General features: G+C 47.0%; 1 protein-coding gene across 1 annotated transcript; it reads left to right on the forward strand.

The window, feature by feature from the left end:
- Positions 1-265: 265 nt before the first annotated feature.
- ADRB2 (adrenoceptor beta 2) lies at positions 266-2,336 on the forward strand. Its single transcript, XM_085618156.1, has one exon. It carries the CDS (start codon positions 772-774, stop codon positions 2,041-2,043), a length of 1,272 nt encoding a protein of 423 aa, XP_085474282.1. The 5' UTR covers positions 266-771; the 3' UTR covers positions 2,044-2,336.
- The last annotated feature ends 10,595 nt before the right edge of the window (positions 2,337-12,931 follow it).

Consider the following 12,931-nt stretch of genomic DNA (forward strand, 5'->3'; position numbering starts at 1 on the left):
AAATTTTCCCTGGGGGATAACTTTTGTTACTTCACGCCCTCCACAAGCAACAGCGGAGCGGAGACTGTGCCCAGCAGCGACTCAATCAGCCACGCTCGCGCAGTTTACAAGCGCTAACGAGTCGGGCTCTCAGTGATTGGCAGCCGGGCAAGGTGACGTCGTATTCGGCTCTTACAAACACATGCGCTCGCATCGCCATTGGCCAGCCTGTAATGTGTCGTCACCCAGGGGCATGTTTGAGAGCGGTTTATAAAGCCTGGGCGGGCACATTGGGGAGGGCAGATTCGGGAGCTGAGTTTGCCGAGCAGCACCAGCGGCGCCAAGAGAGCGAACTGCAAGCAAGTGGCAGCGCGCACATTCGTCGCAACGAAAACGGGCGCAGAGGAGCAAGACACGACAAGTAGAAACGGAACAACAAAAGAAAAGCCTCTTGAAAAGTTGAAACACGTGCGGAAACGATATTTGACTTGATTTGAGGTAAAGAAAAAATATCGTTGCCTGGCTGAGACAAGAAGCATCTGGGCTGGAGCCAAGCCACTGGATTTACCTGTATTTTTTTAATGGGTTTGAACCACCAAGTTCTGAGTAGCTGCGCTTCTTGTCTTTCGAAAGGAGCATACTGGCACTTCTCTGCAAGGACTGTGGTACAGTGAGTTACCTGCACTCCGGGGTTCCGCCCCCAAGAACTGTCTACATGCAAGGCTGCGGCTTTGGAGATCATAACTTCTGGAGGAGGGGATCTCTTCTTGGCTTTGCAACCATTCTTCAGACATGGGGTCCCCCATGGGCACGACCACCTTTGCCAGCTCACTGGTCAATGTGAGCACCACAGGAAATGTATCCACTGTCCCGGAAAAGCCCAGCGACGCCTGGATGGTGGGCATTGGCATCATCATGTCAATTATTGTAATGCTCATTGTCTTCGGGAATGTGCTGGTCATCACGGCCATCGCGCGGTTCCAGAGATTACAGACCGTCACCAACTACTTCATCACTTCACTGGCCTGTGCTGACCTGCTCATGGGGCTGGCTGTGGTGCCCTTTGGTGCCATCCACATCATGCTGGACATATGGGAGTTTGGCAACTTCTGGTGCGAGTTCTGGACGTCTCTTGATATCCTCTGTGTCACAGCCAGCATTGAGACCCTGTGTGTCATCGCTGTGGACAGGTACTTTGCCATCACATCCCCTTTCAGGTACCAGAGCTTGCTGACCAAATGCAAGGCAAGGATCGTCATACTCATGGTCTGGGTGGTTGCGGCTCTGACCTCCTTCTTGCCAATACACATGCACTGGTACAGGACTACTGAGGAGAAGGACTTGCGCTGTTATGAGGAGCCAACCTGCTGTGGCTTTTTCACCAACCAGGCCTACGCGATCACCTCCTCCATCATCTCCTTCTACCTTCCCCTGGTGATCATGGTCTTTGTGTACTCCAGGGTTTTCCAGGAGGCCAAGAAGCAGCTCAGGAAGATTGATAAGTGTGAGGGCAGGTTCCATGCTCAGAATAACAACCAACAAGACCAGAACGGCAAGGCGGGCTCTCGGAGGTCCTCCAAGTTCTGCCTGAAGGAGCATAAGGCACTCAAGACCCTTGGCATCATCATGGGGATCTTCACCCTATGCTGGCTGCCTTTCTTCATCGTCAACATTGTGCATGTGATCCGGAAGAACCTGGTGCCAGTCCACATCTACTACTTCCTGAACTGGTTGGGCTATGTCAACTCTGCCTTCAACCCCTTCATCTACTGCCGCAGCCCAGACTTCCGGTACGCCTTCCAGGAGCTTCTGTGCTTGCGGCGCTCTGCCTCCAAGTTACACACCAACGGCTACTTCCAGAGCAATGGCAACAGTGGCTGTAACGATGAGCAGGATGGCTACCAGCCGGCCAAGGAGAAGTCCTGTGAGTTGGTCTTCGAGGACGCTGGCACTGCTAGCGAGGCCTTGTTAATCTCAGCAGGGGGCCTGCCCAATGGCTGTACACGGGAGTCCCAGCAGGGCACCCACCATCACCATGTGCACCCGGAGGAATCCCCTTTGTAGGACCTATAGACATTGGATACTCTACCCTGAGTATCGACAAGTGAACTTAATGTAAGATAACTATACAGTATCTATATATATTGCACATGGGCTGTGCCCAGAATTTTCAGGATGTACAGTGTTCTTTAAAGTGTTTTATTATTTTGTTTATCTGTGCATTGGAGTTTCAGTTCCTCTTACAGAGGGGTTGTTGAAATGGCCACTCAGCGAAAAAGTTGCAGCTTTTTTGTTGTTGTTGTTTTCCTGTTTTTATACCTATAAAATCTACCTCAGTGATCTGCTAACTTATAAAATGAGTATTTGTTTTGTTTTCTGCGTTGTCGCTTTAGGCAGTCCACCCAGTGGCTGCTTGCATTGCACCTGTGTGACTTTCAACGGCTGGGTGGAAGTGAATTGTGTTTTTCTGGGTGAATTTCCTACAAGAGGGGCGCTTCAGCTCAGTGGCATGTTGTCAATTGACTACACACAACGTACAATGAGCAGTCTGACAGTTCTGCCTGGGTGGAGCTGGGGTTGCAAGGATAGTCTTATGGGACAGGGGTGGGGGGGGGGGGGGGTAGCGCAATACAAATCTCTTTTAACATAAGGTTCCAAATGAAGTTATTTGCAGAAATCAGGTGTTTACTTGGTCAACCCTTAATCACTTCACAGCATCGTTTAATCCACTAAATTACTAGATGTTTCTGAAAGGCAATTCTTTGATTTTACCAATGAAAACCATAAGCTGTTTTAATGCCTTGGGCATTTTACATTTTTGAGAGCACCAAAGTTACATTTCGATGACTGACACCAGCGTTCCTGTGCCTAACGCAAGACAGTATTAAAAGCTGAGGTTTGAATGACGGGGCTGACTGTAGAAGGGCAGGGCTGTGTTAGTGCCCTGCTGAAGAGTATGCGGTAGATCGGGGAACCCTTGTATATGTTTACCTTTCAATACACAATACACTTTTTGGCCAGACACACGTGCCTTGTGACAAGTTGTACTGAATCACTGCGTGGTTCGAGGATAGTTTTATCTCAGAAGAAGTTCTCATATAATATTAAGCGTGTAAATAGAATAAGCGCCCCGTTCTTGTAGAGACAAGGTTAACAGGCTGTAGAAACATGGTTAACAGGACACGAGACCATGCAGAGCGATGGGGTTACCGAAAGTTCACCGCCCCTCGGGCAGTAAGGTCCAAAAGTCACTGTCCTTGGTCACTCATTTGTGTAATGAGTGTCCAAATACCCCCTTCCCCTCAGCTCCTGGGGGCGGCCATTTTATTGTGTCGTTAATAACAACCTCTTTGTAAATAGTGTTCCGTCTTGCACTCCAGTGACCCCTTGTACACAACGAAGGGCATTGTGAATGTGGTGCTAAGCATGCTTACGGTGAGTGACATCCCATAAATTCTGCAGGATACTAGGGACGTCGAAAGGGGATCTCGCGTCTTCCCAGGTGTACCCCTCTTTCCGTAAGGGTGCCACCAGATTGCACCTAATTCAAGCATAAGATTGCCCGCTCCAAGTTAGCCTCAGAACTAACCCCGGGACAGAGGGTGCATCTGAAATGGGACTCGCATCGCCCCAGTTGTCCATGTCTTTAAGACCCTAAAGATGGCACGGTGCGAGAAACACGGTTTATTGCCAGTGGTGAAACGGGAGGAAGAAAATGTATAGGCAACGGCCAGAGCCGCCGACTTTGAAACCGCGGAACCAGGTTCAAACGGAAACCGACGTCGAGTTAACATTTTGTGGTTCTGGCCAATTCACGCGATCTCCCCGTGCAAAAAAAAAAAAAAAATGAACGTAACTTAGTGCAAAGTAATCTGGTGCTCATACAAGGCGCTCTGACGACCTTGGGCAAAGCTCGGGCTAGATAAACCAGCAAAAACAAAGGCGCTGCGAGACCTAACTCGAGCATGGAAAATAATAAAAACCTACCCCCACCCTGCCCCAATTAGTTAGCCATAATCAGGGTGTAGTGGGGCCTTTACGTCTGGCGCCGCTGCACCTGCTGCACTGTTGATACATTCCCTCCTTGTTCGTGTCACTTACAGTTTGGCAACTGATTTATAACCTCTGCCGCGCAGCAAATGTGCTCCCAGCTGGCAAGCACGGGACAACGTTTCTGCCAGCGTTCGTGTTTTGTGGTGAAACCCCTCGGATTGAGGCCGGAAGGGACTATTTGAGGCAGTTTCAAAGGGTACCCTCGGAAGGGGTCGGAATCAAAATGTACGCGTTGCGTTGCACTCACAGTGGACGAACACGCAGGCATTAGAGACCGTTTATGTGTAATCTTGGACATAAACAAGGGAAAGGCAGGATTTGAGGCAACCTGGAAGCTGATGTGGTAGAAGCGAGCTAGGACAAGGGCTCCCTGCACGCGACACAAACTCCCTGACTAGATAAGTCGGTGTTTTTGCCGCGAATATCCCCGAAAACATGGCACGTTTTTCTAGCGGTTGGCGCTGGCACTGTGACGCTTCACAGAACTGTAAATACCAGGTTCAGCTGTGGATCGAATGAAAGGTTCTGGAAGGATGAGTGGCTGGGCCACCCCTGCATGGATTCATGGCATTAAGTGCCTAACTCACCGAGCTAGTTGAGCGATTTACAACCGCCTCAACTCTTCCTAAATTGATATTCATACTTAAGAGTGAGGACAAATATATGTGGCGCCTTGTCAGGCGGTTCCCTTGCCGTCAACATTGGAAACGCCTAGAAACGAACCGAAAAGCACTATTTGCTTCTGCGCTTGGCGGGTAAGCGGCTGTCACGCTGCCGGGCTGTCCGTGTCACTGGACTGTCAGACGGTAAGAGTATCCGCTGAGACCAGTCAGCAGGTGCCAGGGCTGGGGTAGGGTTGGGGCGTGAGTCCGGCAGATGCGGCCGGGCATTGAGGGTGGCACAGCGTCCCGTTGGCGGGAAACCAGCGATCGGATTAGTTACTGCACGTGCGTCCCGCGTTTCTGTGTATCTAATTCTGTAAGTAACTACGTGCGTGACCGTGTTAGGGTCTTGGCCAGCGAAAGGGAGCCCGACAGTCATTAATTACAGTATAGCTCAAGAAGATAACTCGGTGGGTAGCGCAAAGTCTGCTAAGATCTACTTGGAACTTGTTGGTTTGACATCTGACGAGGCGGAGCCTGCCTTTAAACCTTGTGATGTAACCACATTTAGTGCTAATGGATCGAGTCGACATGATTGCTCTGGTTACACGACTGTAGCCAACATTACTCTGATGTGTGGAGCCAGGTGGAGCGATGACAGTTCCTCTGAAGAAGTAAACCCCGGCTCAGCATGCGGTGTTAAGGGAGATGGTTCGTGATAGGATTACCAGATGTGGAGAAGTGTGGCTCAATGATTGGAGCGGCAGACCCTGATGCAGAGGTCTAGCCCGGGACCAGGGTTCAATTCCCCGCCTCGGCGGGTCTTGGGCTCAAAAATTCCATGGACCTGATAATTCTCGCCTCGGTGCCATTCCAATCATGGAGTCCAACTCTGGGCAATAGCTTGCTTAATCTCCACAACGGCCCCCACGACGCTAAGGATGCCTGGCCTCCACCTTGGGGGTGCCCAGGAGTGAACACCTCACAGGGAAAAGCCAGGATGGGTTCCACAGCGGTATTCGTACAAGTGCCAAGAGACCTCCGGGTAGTCGTGCGCTATACATGTATCCATACATTTTACATGTGCGCTGCCACCAAGGACTGCACCTCCCAGCCCAGGGTTTTCTTCCCACAAATTGAGATGTTCATGTGTGTTACTCCAGCGAACCAAGGCTATAACTACCAGAATGCTTTGAGCTGCCACAGAAATCCCTGGAACTTGATTATTTCACTATTTTATATAATTTGTAGTTTTTGTAAAGTGCTACTAACCACCAAGGCGTAGCTTCAGGCCGCTCAGGGGTGCGGGTGCATGCACGCCCATAAGCGCCACCACATTTAACCATTGCCACAGAATGATACATCAGGCCCAGGCAGGATCATGTGTTATGGAACCCTTTGATGACAGCCAGGTAGTGAGTTAGTTAGATAGAGAAGCGCACCAGCACCCCTGCTATCATGTATGTCCCAGGACGATGGCAACGCCTTAAAGGAACACTGTGCTTAAGGCCAGAGGTGGAGCGGTCTTGCTGTTCACTGGTGTCGGACCAGCCAGTGTTATGAGGACCAATTTAGGATGCATGACTTGTGGTCTTGAGTGAAATGAGCATCAGCTATTGCTAGACACAAAACGCTGAATGATTAAACACTTGCTGCTGACATCCTGTGTGATCTGCAGCTCACGATACTTCAGAGCAAGGCCAACGTAGTCTTCCATGCTTGTTATGTTTGCAGTTTTTACATGGCACACAGCCATCTATATCGAGTCCCTTTTGCACTTGTTAGTGCAGAATCTATTTGTGTACTTGTTTATATAGAGTCTTTCATGAGTCTGTCTGAGGACAGAGGTTTCTCCATAGAGAATGTTGTGTTTGACGCGGGGTGTTCCCAGGGCCACTGGAGTTATGTGGCAAGAGAAGGCCAAAGTGTGAGGCAGGGTTTGCTAAGTTATGCAACAAGACAAGGCAAATTATGCCCCCTAACACAGCACATTTTGAAGCAGTATTACTTCACTATTTTCTCATTTTTACACATACTCATACTGCACCGACAATGATTTCACCTCTTTAATATCAGTTTAACACCTAAATACAGCAATCAGCAATTGAAAGGTAACCAGCCTCAGCGTGACACAAGGCCTGGCAGTGCTGGCAATAGATCTGGTGGCATTTTTTGTAACTTTTGATCCTTATGAGCTAGAAGCATTTTTTTGTTAAAATCTTCACATGATGCAGACGATGATGGATTATGTGGAAAATGTGTCAAATATGTAGTTATGCAGAAACTACCACAACTGCAAAATCGCATAATTCATGTGGCACTAGATGTCCCTTATGTTTTTATTTTGTTCTTGCAACTTGTCCGTCCTGGCAATTCATGGCAAGCACGCCTTCTGAGCCGCTGCCTAACCACTGCAAGCTGTGCAGTGCAATATGACACTCAAGGTCTAGTCAAACCTCATATGATATCATCGTCACTTTACCACATATTACTTTTTTTAGTTTTACAAGACAAGTGTGCAGTGCTTGTGTCAGTGAACGGGGATGGAATGTCTCTGGTTGGCTGCCAAATAAAGTATTTAATACATAGAAGCATGCACTATATATACTATATATAATTTACTACAATCTATATGTGATAGTGCTAGTCGTCGGAAAAAGAAAGTTATGTGTCTACTGAGTTCACGTTACTCATTCTGAGACATTTTTAGGTCGAGTCTAGTGTGGCAGTGCGCATGTGCTGCTTGCTCTGCAAGGCATACAGGACTAGGGTATGTTGTGTAAGTGCTGTGGAAGCCTCTCCCACTCTCCGCCCATATTTGTAATTGGCTGGTGTCAATGTCCTTGGTAAATGTTGGCTTCCGATTCATTTTGAGGCTTGTAAGCCCCGCCTCGGTAGCACCCTGTCTCCATTTGTTGCCGCACATAAGGAATGGACCTTTTACTTCGCTCCTAACACCGCATGCTTTATCTAGTAGGTGAGCACTATTTACTTTATTGGACAATGGCGGCTGTCCTGCAGGCACAAAGTGGTTTGGTGCCTTCTTTACAACCCCCCTATCGTTGTTCGTGCCTTCTCCCCCCACACCTGTTGTCCGTGCCTTTAAATAAACCCCCCACCGTCCCTCCCGTTGTCGTCATGCCTACCGTGCCTTCGTACTCACGTTGTCCGTGCTGCCCCCCCGTTGTCCGTTATCACTACCATTTGCAAAGCAAAAGGGCTCGCGTAAATGCGAGTCCTATTGCATTGCAAATGCTTGTTTTTTTTACTCCCGGCTCAGAATTCGCTTTGCGGACAACCTTTTGAATAGAAAATATTTTACAGTGGTAGACAGAATAACTTTATTCAAGAATATGCCTCCCTGGAGGAGTGGGGACTTGGTTCCAGGGCCGGACTGGGAACCAAAACCGGCCCTGGCAAAGTGCTTGGCCGGCCCACCAAGGGGTTTGTGATGTGGCCGAGCTGTTTACCAGGGCCGGTTTCGGCCGAGTTTGTTTCATGGACCGATTTTGCAGCTGTGGTGCAAAAACATCCATGTAACCAAAACGGCTCCCAGGGGCCCAAAACCAGCCCCCACCCTGGCGGCCTACCGGGGAAATGCCCGGTGCCCTCTACGGCCAGTCCGGCCCTGCATGGTTCACAAGCTATAGTTTCCTGATTTAATGTCAAAAGGACACCACTTTCCCATCCTTTTCCTTCAACAAATCATTGTTTCACGTGTTAGGCTTCAATGAGTCCACATAAAAAACACCAAGACTACAAGTCCCAGAGTACACTGGTGTGGCAAATGAAAGCCTGGAACCGGTGTTATCTTGGGACCATACCTACTACAGAATATGATGATATTCTAGCAGATTTCAAAACTAGTCTGAAAACGATTTGCAGTTCAGTAGCAAAAGAAACAGAGCACTGGTTAAAATGCATTCTTACGCATAATAATGAACATCTCATTAAGGTTGTGGGTTAAGTACTCGTTCAATGGCAATCATATTTTGTAGATAATGTATCCATCAAGTTTCCCCGATACCGTGTGTATGTAGTGCTTCTTGTCTATTTTGTCCTTGCATTCTGGGAATTGCAGTTTTCTGGATTCCATTAAAAAAACAGGACTACAATTCCGAGAATGCAAAGAATGAGCCTCGACTGGATGAGCCACTGGTGCACTGACAATGGAAACTTGAGAGCTCTGAGATAGCTCTGTAATAAAAAAATAAAAGATTCAAGTTTTGAAAGCTAAACACACTTGTTCTCAAAATGGGTTAATGAAAGCATTTAAGAGCTTTCTTATTACAGATCTTGCAAAATCACAGCTGCTAAAATCACTGTTGACGAGAGGGCGCGAACAGGGAGGCCTGGCCAGCGGGCAGGCAATCAAGAAATCCCTTAACAAACCGGTCAATAATGCGAACACCAGCAAATTAGCCCCCTTCAGCCCTCCAGGCCTTGAGATGAACTAACAATCAGACAGAAACAAGCAGAAATCCGCTGGACTCAAAGGCATAGTGTTCCACCTCCTTGCGGCACTGCGTTATTTAAGGCGAGCACCCTGATATGTTCTGATCAATGTTCCTGATTCTCCTTATATTAGGTTTCTTTCCCAGTCCATCCATAAATATAGGGTTTATTTGTTTATTTATTTGTCTATTTTTATTTATTTATCTCAAAATTAAGGTTGCTCCCTAGCTTTTAGGGCAAAATTACTCCTCTGCAAATGCCTGCGGTCCAGACAACTCTCCTGCTGAGAGGTGGCACTAAAAGAAAGTCAATGCAGAATGCTAGCCTTCCATCTTGCTATAAAATCTTAGACTGGGTCTAGCTGTACTCCATCCTATGGACCTTTCACAAGCATTGGTCACCATGTGACTGGCCTTGCAAATTTCTACTAGTCTTTCCGAGACACCGACTTTTAGGGCAGTCGCCTAATTTTTCTATTGCAGTTGTCTTCAAACTGAGGGGGAGGTGGAGACGGGGTGGTAGGAGGACTGACCCACCTCCCACCAAACATCCAATGGCCCACAGTCATGTCCAGACTAGTTTGAGCATCTGAAGCTGTCCCGGCCATGTATCGCGTGTCTAGAAAAATCATTAACATTTTGCGTGGGTGCATGATAAGACATGCTTTTAAAAGGAAAAAAATCAACATTACTACAATGTTTTAAATGTTAAAAGTTAAATAGCTTATATGTGAAAATAAAATGTAACATTGACCATTATTTTATTTTTTGGGCAAATGGGTTTGGACAATCTTTTTCCCTCCTTCCCGCTTAAGTCCTTTTTTGGGTTTGGCCCTCTTGCTTACAAAATATATCTTTAATTTCATACACCGGATTTATTGTAAGAAAAAAGCAACCCAGAGCTAGTTTTGGGATGTCCCTTCAAGATGCCCCTTGTTGCAACCACCCTCCCCCTTTCCTCTCTCTCACTTGAAATGTGGGTCATGCTTGTATTTGTCCACACTGCATACAATTATTATGATAAATTGAAAAACACAGTTGAATACAACTTAAATGTCTTAAATCAAATGCCACAAACCCCCATTTTCAACGTTTTACCATGCTCTCAATATTTAACATTGTATATGATTGCAAGACTGTATTCTCTCTCTTGGCAGGTGGGCACTGGCCAAATTAGTTTATGGAGAGGTGATGGGGGCTCAGCCTGAGAAACATAGGCCCACTCCTCTAGAAGCCAGATGACATATCTGCCTGCATAGTGCAAATACCAAGGGACTCCGGTAGAAGTTGCCTTTTGGCCTGCCATGCACGCAGACATGTCCCGTATGGTCAGGAATAGCTGCTGGCCAGAAATAGAAGCCGCTGAGGTTTGAAGCACTCTGCTCTTGTGACCCAAGGCTGTGCTGGAAAGATTTCTTGACTGGGTAAGGAAAAGGCCCCTGACAGCCCTACAGGCACTGGTGGTGTCCATAAGGACCCATGCACGGATGAGCATGTACGCTTTCATGGGTGAGCCAGGCAGGTGTTAGGCGGTTGGCACCAGGTCAATCCACACATCTGGCTTTTTTCCCAGTTTTAGCGGCACAGACTCCTTTTCGCTGCACTTGCAGAGGTGACAGTACCGACTTCTGTGTAAGTGATCCTGAGTCGTGTCCTAGGGCGCGCGTCCCTGCTCAGTTCTCTATAGTTCTCTAGTTTCGTAAGTGCTCTACAAGGACTCTCACTTACTTACATAATAGATCCGTGCTCCTGCCAAGGTGGGCGTGGCGGGTGATTTCTCGAGGTGAAGAATGCACTCCAACCTCGATTTTGTCGATAACCGCGTAAATCATACAGGGTTAGCTAGGCCGCCCGCCAATGCGAGCAGCTGGACATAAGCTGCCAGAATGCATTGGGAGGTGAGTCTCAAAGCCAGCAGTGGATTAAACCTGTGCCCCAGCAGTCGCTTTGGTATGGAGTGCACCATGAAATCCTCAATTTTTCACTTATTTTAAATACCAATGTGTTCAATTATAATGAGCTCTACGGTTAGCTTAAAGGATACAAGCCAAATCTGGCCTAGCTAAACCAGGAACCTTTGGTACTCAAGCTGCACATAGATCTATGCAGTTAGCATATAGACTGGCTAAGCAGCCGTATCCGCGTATGCCCTGGTCACTTCAATGCAGAGGTTGAGATCCACAACCGGGGCTTTTTTACCCCTTGGGATCTAGGCGCTGACGAGGGGTCCACACTTTCTTCTCAGATGGGTGATCTTCATATTTTGGCAGAATCAGCATGAGGCTGATTCTCTGGTCCAAGGTGTGTCATAAGCCCACTGTTCGAACTATTAAGCCACCTACCGTAGCCTAGCCAGTACTGAGGTACGCTCGAGAGATAATCCGCGTGGCATCAGTTATTATCAATCGATTGGCAGCACTGAGCTAGTACGATCAACAAATGCCTGTCTTCAACTCTGCGCGTGAGTCAGCGTGTTGCATGCATTTTATATAAAGCATGGAAGGGAGAGGTGGTACCAAAAGAAAGGATGTCACAGTATTTTTGTGTTGGTTTTGTATTGCTTAGGTTGTCGTTTTTTGTTGCATGTCTGGTTTGCGTTGGGTTTTCAGTTCATATCACCCTGTTATTGCCCCCCAGCGGCGCGGGGATTTGCAAAGGGGAGTACTGGTTGCAAAAATGCTGATTTTCAAACCTTTTCATGCTGAGCTTTCTCTCTACCTCGAAAAAAATAATTAGGTCATTACCCTGCCCAAAGCAAAACGATGTTTTCTCACAATCGTTGTGAAAAATGTGAACTATTTCGGGCTAGTTAAACCATAATTTTTAGTCTTCAGGGCATTTACTGTAAGAACCTTAAACGAAAATTGATTTTCAGGAGCGCTTCCAATTTATCATAATAAACAGGCAGCACGACCAGTGTTTCAAGCCAGATCGGAAGAAGGAGAATAGAGTAAGTCTTGAAATGAAAACCTAAAATATGGCGTGCGTGGATTTTTTCAAAAAATAAATCTTTTATATACAATTAAATATATATTCTTTCATTGGAGCGCAATAGTGTCCAACAGACTTTGCGTGTGTGCTGTCAATATTGGTCTAGAAACATTTAGCAAAATTGATGTTTTATTTTCCCATGTTGATCTGTTTAAATATGTTAGCATTCTCTTGTTTTCCCTTTTTAAAGAAAGCATATGTTGCCCAGCATCTGGTGAAGACCGCGTGGTAGGAAGAGACGCTTATGTACTGAGAAACCTTCATTCCTCTTTCGTCGAGACCCACGCACACTGGACATCCTTGTGGGCGCTTAAGTCTAAACACCACAGTGCAAGAGGTTCTAGAGTGAGAAACTAGCAGGTTTTTAATAATGTAGAGATGGTGTGAATTCTATGGCTATCAATAGACGTGTTTCCTACTAAGTAGCAGGAAATCGCGGTTGTTGGATTTCTACTATAATGCTGGTGAATTAGAAGAAAGATCCTTGTGTGCAGATACTGGCTGGCCCTTTCTCACCCCCCCCCCCAAAATACGCCCTTCTTTTAATAACCACCTCAATTACAGTTGATTCTCTTCTTATTTAGAGGGAAGGGCCATCGAAAGGATGACTAAAGATCTACTTGCCCCGCCACTTCTCAAGGGACCTCAGCTTTAGACACTTCTTAGATTTATGCAGTTGGTTAACCTAGAATTTCAGTTTTCTTATGTAGGACTAACCTTGTGGAACTCTCTACCTGTCTCACTACATGAGGAAACTGTATATGGTGTATTCCGCAGATGCTTGAAGACTTGTTTCTTCAATTCCTAAATTCCTCCTCCTAACCTTTGCTGTCCTACCGGGACGGCGCCGGG

Source organism: Triturus cristatus, chromosome 7 (assembly GCF_964204655.1).
Source record: "Triturus cristatus chromosome 7, aTriCri1.1, whole genome shotgun sequence".
In the NCBI taxonomy this organism is placed as follows: Eukaryota; Metazoa; Chordata; class Amphibia; order Caudata; family Salamandridae; genus Triturus; species Triturus cristatus.

Coding starts and splice junctions, on each gene's coding strand:
- ADRB2 (XM_085618156.1), top strand. CDS start 772: ATGGGGTCCCCCATGGGCACGACCACCTTTGCCAGCTCACTGGTCAAT.